The sequence below is a fragment of the Cebus imitator genome, unplaced genomic scaffold (genome assembly GCF_001604975.1).
Source record: "Cebus imitator isolate Cc_AM_T3 unplaced genomic scaffold, Cebus_imitator-1.0 Scaffold18, whole genome shotgun sequence".
NCBI lineage: Eukaryota > Metazoa > Chordata > Mammalia > Primates > Cebidae > Cebus > Cebus imitator.
Window position 1 is genome coordinate 6,033,414 of NW_016107333.1, and position 9,878 is coordinate 6,043,291.

The 9,878-nt window shown below is 38.4% G+C and overlaps 1 protein-coding gene across 9 annotated transcripts in view; it reads left to right on the plus strand.

The window, feature by feature from the left end:
• Positions 1–9,878, plus strand: part of RBM39 (RNA binding motif protein 39) — a 43,647-nt gene that overhangs the window by 6,196 nt on the left and 27,573 nt on the right. For 4 of the 9 annotated variants that reach the window (XM_017513205.2, XM_017513213.2, XM_017513226.2 and 1 more), the window contains 3 exons: positions 4,840–5,034; positions 7,443–7,508; positions 7,605–7,658. In XM_017513205.2, coding sequence (XP_017368694.1) covers positions 4,840–5,034; positions 7,443–7,508; positions 7,605–7,658 — 315 coding nt within the window. Of the gene's footprint in view, positions 1–2,601; positions 2,674–4,839; positions 5,035–7,442; positions 7,509–7,604; positions 7,659–9,878 lie in introns of all 9 variants that reach the window. The other 5 variants (XM_037732960.1, XM_017513267.2, XM_017513260.2 and 2 more) reach the window with 2 other exon arrangements.

Below are 9,878 nucleotides of genomic sequence, written 5' to 3' on the forward strand. Positions count from 1 at the left end.
TTTTTGAGACAGAGTTTCGCTCTTGTTACCCAGGCTGGAGTGCAATGGCACGATCTCGGCTCACTGCAACCTCCGCCTCCCGGGTTCAGGCAATTCTCCTGCCTCAGCCTCTTGAGTCGCTGGGATTACAGGCATGTGCCACCATGCCCAGCTGATTTTTTATATTTTTAGCAGAGACGGGGTTTCACCATGTTGACCAGGATGGTCTCGATCTCTTGACCTCGTGATCCACTCGCCTCGGCCTCCCACAGTGCTGGGATTTGATTTCTTTTTGGCTTTTTCTAAGAGCCCTAAATGCTTTATAGTAAGGACCTCAGTTATTGTCACTACAACTATAGTAGGAAGGTGGATAAAATTCATAAAATAGATGAGAAAATTTTATGTAGGATTATTCAAGGCTTGATAAGCCAATTTTTTTTTTGTACTTCCCCCAAAATAATGTAATGGATTAAAAATGATGCAATTTTTAGAAAATGACCTCCTTTTTTCTAGTGTAAGCTTGGTTGGGAATCATTGATAGTTCCTCACCAATCGAAAGAAGTTGTGGGGATCAGATTGGGTTTAGTTCTGATGTCATCTGATGCAACCAACCAGTCATCACATGGTTTATGTCATCTGGTTTTAGACCTTCTGCCAAAGTAATGGTTTCCTAATGTTTCTATTTTGCAATTCTCTAATCAAAAGAAAACCCAGGAAGGCTTATCCATATAAAGTGACATAAATTGTCTAATGTATGTGTCAGCCCTAGTGGTTAACTAATGATTTCGCCTCAAGTGCCAGAAGGATAAGAACATAACTGTTGGGTACAGACCTTCATTGTTGTAACATTCTCTCATTTCACTCTTTGCCACTAAGGTCGTATCCTGTTTCTACTTGTTTTTATCCTCATTAAGGCTACAAGCTTTTATAAGGGAGTTGAGCGTTAAGCTGTCCATGTGCGACGTTCGGTGGCCTTTGTCTAATGTAGAGTCCTATAGGACTAAATAGAAGAATGGACAATTTTCTTTAACCATAAGATTGTTTAAGGGAAGACCCCTTCAAAACACTTTGTCTAGTAATCTTAAAATACTTGGTCAGACTTCTCATCAATTATAGATGATGAAATAAATGACTCCCTTGTTCAATCAGGACTCTTGATTTTTGTAAAGGAACTTTATCTTTGAAATTCATTTTAATGTACCTGGAAGAAAATTTTTGTATTTAGGAATATATAGAGAACATGTAAAACATTCTGCCTTTGCTTTTAACCTTTAGTACTAAATTAAATTTCCTAACCAAAGGAAAGTGCCATGTTACATTTTTCATTCTACAACTTCATTGTCTTAAAAGCCATATTGAGCTATATAGCTTGTTAGGTAGGAGAAAAATGCATATTCTGAGAAACTGAGTTGACTGACTAAATTTGTTTTTTAGTTGTATACTTTTGATTCTCAACATACATTTCATTGTATCCTAGAATAATAAAAGCAACAAAGTTTTTTGTGACACAAATTGGTTGTCAGCCTGCTTTCTGAAGAGCTGTAAACCTGAGTTTTGCAAGACCTCAAAGTATGCATCCTAAGTGCCTGAGCTTGTGCTCATGGGAATATTATTTGTTAAAGTAACCAGTTTTGCAAAGTCTAAATCAGCGTCCATTCCGTTAAGCTCTTTAGAGAATTACTCGATAAAAGATAACATTAAAGTGACACAGTTGAAATATATTGGCTACTGTGGTGTGGATTATCTATAAATTTTGGAATAAATGACTTTTCTATTTTTCTTCTTATTTTCCAGAATACTTTGCATTTAAATTTTAGATCTTCTTACATGGAAGAGGTCAAATCCAGTTATAGCAAAACACCTTTACAGCAGAGGCCATATAACCAAAAAGTCCAAAGGCCCAGCCCAGTGGACCATTTACTTCAATGATGTTCAGTACAAAATTTCACTGCCATTAAAGACTTTGGAAAGTCCTTTTTAAGTTGTAACAGGATTTGACTATTAGTGTGGATTTTGAAAACCCTTCTTTAGTTAATGTAATAAATGCTCTTTGAAGCTGGTGGTACACTGGTTTCTTGCACCCTTATATTTTTCTCGGGGCTTTTATGCAAAATACTGTATTTTCCGAATGTCTTAGTATGTTGCTGTCTTTTTACCTGTCTGGGGTTGCCTTCAGATGTGGATGGGGACTTGTTTACAAAAAGTCCTATAAGACCATAAACTAAAATTAGCTCTCCAATTTTCCAGTATTTTCTTTTGGCAGAATAAGTTTTGGGTCCTATGAGAGGTGAACAGGCTGGTTGCCTCTCTTGCGGTAGCCCATCTATGAGCAGAACAAAAACTTTGTCTGTTTTTGAGGGGTGTGGACTTTTTACCTTGTCCCCTATTTATTATATTCAGGACTTTAGGTTTTAGAAATCTCACGGAATTCTTCCGTTAGAATAGTGTCACAGAGATAGTGTTACGTTTTTTAGGCAACAGAATTGGAGTGTTACCTGTTGCCCATCTGGGCGTTGCTTTGATGAGTTCTATTTAAATAATGAGTGTAGCCTAATTTTCTGTCATGTGCTACTTAGCATATATACATTTCTGACAGTCAGGTGGATTATCTTGAAATTTTAGACAAAGTTTCTACCTCCTTGGAAAGCTCTACATCTCCTTGTGATTGGAGTGTGGGTTTCAAGATTCCAGAAGGTGGGTGTCTTCATTTTCTATTTTCAATGCACTCTAAGATGACCTGCTTACAGGTTCTCTGAGGCAGACCTCAATTGCTCTTGTGCTATGTAACTTTGCTTTGATAAGGAATAAACAACCACATAACAGATAATGATATAGAATTGTCAAAATGTTTAATTTTTAAGCCACTACAAATTGATGTTTTAGTGGAATAAGTTGATTTTGAAATGTCTTTCAATTTATATTGAAATATCTGAAGGCACCTCTAAAATTTGGGTGATGACACAGAGGTATAGATTATGATTTAATTATGAATTGGTGGTATACTGTGAAGAATACGGAAGTGAACAGAAAGATACAGGGTTTTTGGTTTTCAGTTTGAGATTTTAAAAAGATCTGTGAAGGTCAAGATGATCATTGGGTTTGATTGCATATCCACAGGCTTCTATAAACTGGCTTTAAAATGGCGTACTCCAGTTTCTGGTGTATTCACTGTGACTTTAGGAAGTATTTGAAATGGTCACATTAAAGTCTGGGAATGTCAAAATGTATTACTGCATTAGTTCTATTAGTTCTTTTTGTTTTTGATTCAGAGTGGCACTTTGTCTCCCAGGCTGGAGTGTAGTGGCTCCATCTCTGCTCACTGCATCCTCCACCTCCCAAGTTCAAGTGATTCTCCTGCCTCCCGAGTAGCTGGGAATAAAGGCATGCGCCACCTTGCCCAGCTACTTTTTTTTTTTTTTTTTTAAATAAAGACGGGTTTCACCATGTTGGTCAGGCTGGTCTTGAACTCCTGACCTCAGGTGATCCGCCCACCTTGGCCTCCAAAGTGCTTGGATTACAGGCGTGAGCCACCACGCTCGGCCTACTTTTTTGTATTTTTAGTAGAGACGGGGCTTCACCATGTTGACCAGGCTGGTGTTGAACTCCTGACCTCAGGTGATCCACCTGACTCGGCCTGGCAGAGTGCTGAGGTTATAGGTGTGAGCCACTGCACCCAGCTTTTTTTTTGAGATGGAGTTTTGCTCTTGTTGCCCAGGCTGGAGCGGAATGGTATGGTTTCAGGTCACCGCAGCCTCCACTTACCGCATTCAAGCAATTTTTCTGCCTCAGCCTCCCAAGTAGCCGGGATTACTGGCACACACCACCAGACCCAGCTAATTTTTGTATTTTTGGTAGAGGCGGGGTTTCACCATGTTGGCTGGGCTGGTCTTGAACTCCCTACCTCAAGTGATCTGCCCACCACGGCCTCCCAAAGTGCTGGATTATAGGCATGAGCCACTGCGCCCGGGCTCCATTGGTTCTTAGCGTCCTTTGTCATTACAGTTTTGCCCATGAAAACCGAAATGTTTATGTCTGTATGACCCTTTGAAAGTATAAAATATTTCCTTGTGTAAATTGGTGCAAAATTGACTTAATGATACATTACTGTATTTGATGAAAATTTTTAAAAATGAACGAGTACTAGTACTTAAATGTGAACTACTCTATTGTAAATTTGTTTTATTAATATCTTCTGGATTACAGTAATGCTTTTGTTTGCCTGTTGTATGACAAACTAAAGGTTTGCATTTTGATTTGTACTTGCCTACAAGTCCCTTTCCTTTTTAAAGCTATAGTTAAATCTCTGGAGATCATTGCAGTTCCTGCTCTTAGAGGATGGTGTCTTTCAAATAATGTCTTGTCTGCTGATTTTCAGTAATATAGGCAAAGGTGGGATATTGTTTATCATACCTGGCAATTTTTTTTTTTTTTTTTTGGGGAGACAGAGTCTTGCTGTGTTGCCCAGGCTGGAGTGCAGTGGCGCAATCTTGGCTCACTGCAACCTCCACCTTCTGGGTTCAAGCAGTTATCCTGCCTCAGCGTCCTGAGTAGCTGGAACTATAGGCGCACGCCACCACGCCTGGCTAGTTTCTGTGTTTTTGTTAGAGGCAGGCTTAATAACTTAGTTCTTACGTTGGCCAGCCTGGTCTTGAACTCCTGACTTCCTGATCCACCCACTCAACCTCCCAAAGTGTTGGGATTACAGGAGTTTTTTTAAGTATGATTATGTACCATCATATCATAGTAAAACTAGCCGAATAAATTTATGAAAGGATACAAAAAAGATTCTGGCCATAAAAGGTACTATGTTATGGTGGGTTCTTAAACCGGGGTGATAATGCTGAATTTTTTTCTTCTCAGGAGGAAAAAAAGCAAGAGCAGAAGTCGTAGTCATGAACGAAAGAGAAGCAAAAGTAAGGAACGGAAGCGAAGTAGAGATAGAGAAAGGAAAAAGAGCAAAAGCCGTGAAAGGAAGCGAAGTAGAAGCAAAGAAAGACGACGGAGCCGCTCAAGAAGTCGAGATCGGAGATTTAGAGGCCGCTACAGAAGTCCTTAGTATGTAGTTATTGTTACGATTTTGGTTTGAGGGTTACTCTCTGGGTATTCAGATAGCAATTTAACTTGAGTAGTTTGAAACTGTGAATTTTTTAAAATGATTGATTAAAAAGTATTGAATTAAGAATATTGGCATGGAATGCTTCTAAATTGAAAATATAGTGCATAGACAAATATGTAAAAATTTGCTTTTACTAGGCATACAGATTATTTTCTGTTAAACTGTTTGTAAGTTGTATGCCAATCAATGGAAACTATAATAAAGCACTAGAGTGCTTGAAAAAGATGACATTGTAGTGCCCAGATATCTGAGAAACTTAACAGTGTCTGAGCTGTTACAGTATTTGCTAAGTATATATTTACTTAAAATTGTAACGTTCTGATGAATACTAAGTTATACATTGGTAATTAGTAAACAGTAAGTAAAATGTCTTGTAACTGTGGCTGTTATCAGCTGAAAAGACAGGCCAGTTGTGAATTTGTTGTGTGTGTGTCTTTATCAAGATCCTTTTTTGAGCTCATATGTATTTAAGGTTTGTTAATAATAGTAAAAGGTGTTCTAAACTAAAATTGTTTTGAAGATTAAATCACCAGAAATTCGGATTTAGGTATTTAAAGTGGGAAACAGATTCATTATGGTTGGTAAATAAGTACATTACAAAACCACTTACAGCTTTGAGGATTCAATCTAGCAGCCCTTAATGCTTTATGAGGTTAATTCCTCTTAATAAACACACTGCTGTAAACTCTGGAATATATTAAAAATAACTCTTGTAACTTTAAACGTTGAATGGTTAAGGATGGGATTCAAAGGCCTAAATCACTTGGTGAGTTACTTAACCCACTAAGCTAAGCATTTGTTTTCTAATGTTTTAAGGAGATAACAAGTTGCAGATAAGTTATTAATAAGTAATGAATGAGAAAAAAAAAATGTAAAGTTCTCAGAGGACTTAATGGATTCATGAAATGTTTTGGCATTACATGAATTCACATTCTAGCTCTTTTAGTTTTAAAATAAAACTGAACTTCATGTTTTATGGGTTCCCTTATTCTGCTTATTTCATTAACTTTTGATAGCTGAATACAGGACCGCAATGCTGTTCTAATTCTGAATGCTATATGGCAGTAGGAAATTCTCAGCTTTTGTTCCGTTTACTAAGATTCATTGCATTCTTAAAATGGGATTATGTTAAATCTTTTTACCAGGATGAACTAAATGTAGGGAAGGGAATTAGCTTAATTCCTTTGAGTGATGGGTACTTTCTGTTGGTGGATCCTGGTCTAACTTTATTTAAAAATAACTTAGCTCTTATGTTGGGTTTGAGGTTATAACTGATAATATTTTTTAATTGAAGGGGAACGAAAATACCTTATAACTAATTACTTGAGAACTTGATCCAGTAAATGATTTTCAGTCATCACTGTTAGTCTGAATTGCAAGGGACCAGTTTAATAAAGTGTTTTATTTGGAACTACTTGCATGTCGTAGGTAGGCGTAGTGTCCATGAAAACTAATTCAAGTGTGTGAATCACAGGCCACAACGTATTTATTTATTTCGCTGTTCTTCTGGAATAAGATAGCGGGATGAGCACTGAGGGACAACTGGCTAGCAGCCCCTTTAAGTTAGCCTGGTCTTTATTAATTAGCCTGGTCTTTATTAAAGTCACAAAAACTGTTATTACATAATAATTACCTTTGTGATCTTTTTGAAAACACTCAAAAAGTGTTTTCATTTAGTCATGACAAATCCTCAAAAAGTTTTATACAGAATTGGTAAATTACCTTAACATCTTCATGATGGAATATTTTGAAACAACTGAAGTATAGCGTATTAAATGGTGTCATGCTGTGTAAGAGTTACTGTTGAATGGGGAAATACCTAAGTTGCATGACTAAAAAATTGTCTTTAGTTTTTAAAATAAGTCTTTCAAAAAGAAGACGTGTGAATATTGTATATGTACATGTACACACACATATTCCCAAGAGAGGTTCTGCAAAGATACACACCAAATTGTTAACCATAGTAAACTGGTGGTGTGAGGAAGTTCAGAGGGATTTATTTTTTTATATGTGTGTGTTTTTTTAAATTCTCAAGACTGTATTTATGTATATATAGCTTAAGAAGATAATGTATAGACTGAAAATGGGTGTGTGCAGTTTCAGATTCTGAAAATTTTGAGGCTGTAACCTTTGGTCTTGGCACCTCTCAGTGGTCCAGGATGGATAAATTCAAGGGCAGCTTGCCTGGGATAAAGTTAAGAGACATCTAAGTATTTTTGTTTCCTCTTCATAACTGAGGTGGAAAAGCAGCAACCTAAACAATGTTAGTCTTGCTGGAGAGCGCATGAATGCGATCTTAGCAAGACCCTAAACCTGTAACTAGTGTAATTTTGTGTTTCCTTTTTAGCTCCGGACCAAAATTTAACAGTGCCATCCGAGGAAAGATTGGGTTGCCTCATAGCATCAAATTAAGGTTTTTAAACATACTTCTGAATTGTTTAAATTGTTTTTCAAGGAACTGACATGCTGTACTCGTTTGGATAACTTCTGAAACTTTTTAACTTTGCAGCAGACGACGTTCCCGAAGCAAAAGTCCATTCAGAAAAGACAAGAGCCCTGTGAGGTAGTTTTCTTCTTTAAAGCCTTTAGCTCTGAATGAAGCTTTGCAGCTTATGGTACTGTTAAATTTAATGATATTTAGTAATTAGGACCGTATTAAATTTTGCTTTTGCTTTCTTTTACAGTTCTAGTACTTTAAAATAAAGTGAATTTCTACTGATTTTTCAGTAGCTTTCACTTTAATTTCATGTAATTAAAAGGAAGCAAAAGTTATTTATTTATTTTGAGACGTAGTCTGAGTCACATAGGCTGGAGTGCAGTAGCGCGCGCCATCTTGGGTCACTGCAACCTCTGCCTCCTGGGTTCAAGCGATTCTCATGCCTCGGCCTCCCAAGTAGTTGGGAATACAGATATACACCACCATGCCCTGCAACTTTTTGTATTTTAGCATTGATGGGTTTTCACCCTGTTGGCCAGGCTGGTGTCAAACTCCTGACCTCAGATGATCCACCTGCCTTCGCCTCCCAAAGTGTTGGCATTTCAGGTGTGATCCATCATGCGCAGCCACAAAAGTTATTTTAATGTGATCTTATTTCCCTGTTTTACTTAAAGGAAATTTTTCTTGCCCTCTCCCCCCCCCCTTTTTTTGGGGGGAGATGAAGAGACATAGTCTCGGTCTTGTTCCCTGGCTGGAGTGCAGTGGCGCTATCTTGGTTACTGCAACCTCCGCCTCCTGTGTTCAAGCGATTCTCTTGCCTCAGCCTCCTGAGTAGCTGGGATTACGGGAACCTACCACCATGCCTAGCTAATTTTTGTATTTTTAGTAGTGATGGGGTTTCACCTTGTTGGCCAGGCTGGTCTCAAACTCCTGACTGCGATGATCCACCCATCTCGGCCTCCCAAAGTGCTGGAATTGCTGTCGTGAGCCACTGTACGCAGCTGCATTTTTTATTTTTAATGGACATATAATGATTGTGTATATTTATGGGATACAGTGATGTTTTGATATATCTGTACAGCGTGTAATGATCAAATCTGGGCAATTAGCATATTCATGTCAAACATTTCTTTGTGTTGGCAAGATAGCAGTTACAGAAAACTTTAGACTTACTTTTGGCATAAATAATGAGCTATTTGAAGTAGCCTAATGTAGAAAAGTAGGTTTTCCCATTTGGCTCTCTTACTTGAGGAAAAGTATGTCACCTCAAAAATCTTAGTGATTTGAGTTGGTACTCCTAGGTTCTTGAATGTTTCCATAGATTATTTTATGCTTAAAAATAAGAATTGTAAAAAAAAATAAAAAAAGAAAAAAGTAAGAATTGTATCTGTTCAGTCTACTATTTTGGTTCAAAGAATATTGTGTTAGGCGGTAGCATTGTGGTTTTTTGTTTGTTTTTTGAGACAGAGTCTCGCTGTATTGCCCAGGCTAGAATGCAGTGGCACAATCTCAGCTCACTGCAAACTCTGCCACTCTACGACGTCCCAGGTTCAAGCAATTCTATTGCCTCAGTCTCCCGAGTAGCTGGGATTACACGTGCCTGCCACCACACCCCGCCAATTTTTGTATTTTTAGTAGAGACTGGGTTTCACCATGTTTGCTAGGCTGGTCTCAAACTCCTGACCTCAAGATCCACCTGCCTCTCTTGGGTTTATAGGTGTGAGCCACCACCCCTGGGCAGTATTGTAGATTTTTTTTTTTTTTTTTTTTTGAGGCAGAGTCTCACTCTGTTGCCTAGGCCGGAGTACAGTGGTGTGATCTCAGCTCACTGCAGCCTCTATTTCCTGATTCTAAAGATTCTCCTGCCTCAGCCTCCTGAGTTGCTGGGACTACAGGCATGTACCAACACGCCTGGCTAATTTTTGTATTTTTAGTAGAGACGGTTTTGCCATGTTGGTCAGGATGGTCTGGACCTCCTGACCTCAGGAATCCACCCGCCTTGGCCTTCCAAAGTAGGGGGATTACAGGCGTGAACCATTCTTTGCACTTGGCCAGGTGGTAGCATTGTTATACTCAGATTTTTCATTTCCTTTAAGAGTATCTTATAACTTTATTGTATGGTGTATTCAGCTATACTGTAGAATTCTAGGATTTGGTAAGTAAGTCTTAATTATAATTTACGAGGTTTTTTTTTTTTTTGAGATGGAGTCTTGCTCTGTTGCCCAGGTCGTGGAGTGCAGTGTTGTGATCTTGGCTCACTGCAATCTCTGCCTCCCTGGCTCAAGTGATTCTCCTGCTTCAGCCTCCTGAGTAGCTGGGATTACAGGCCCCTGCCACCACACCCGG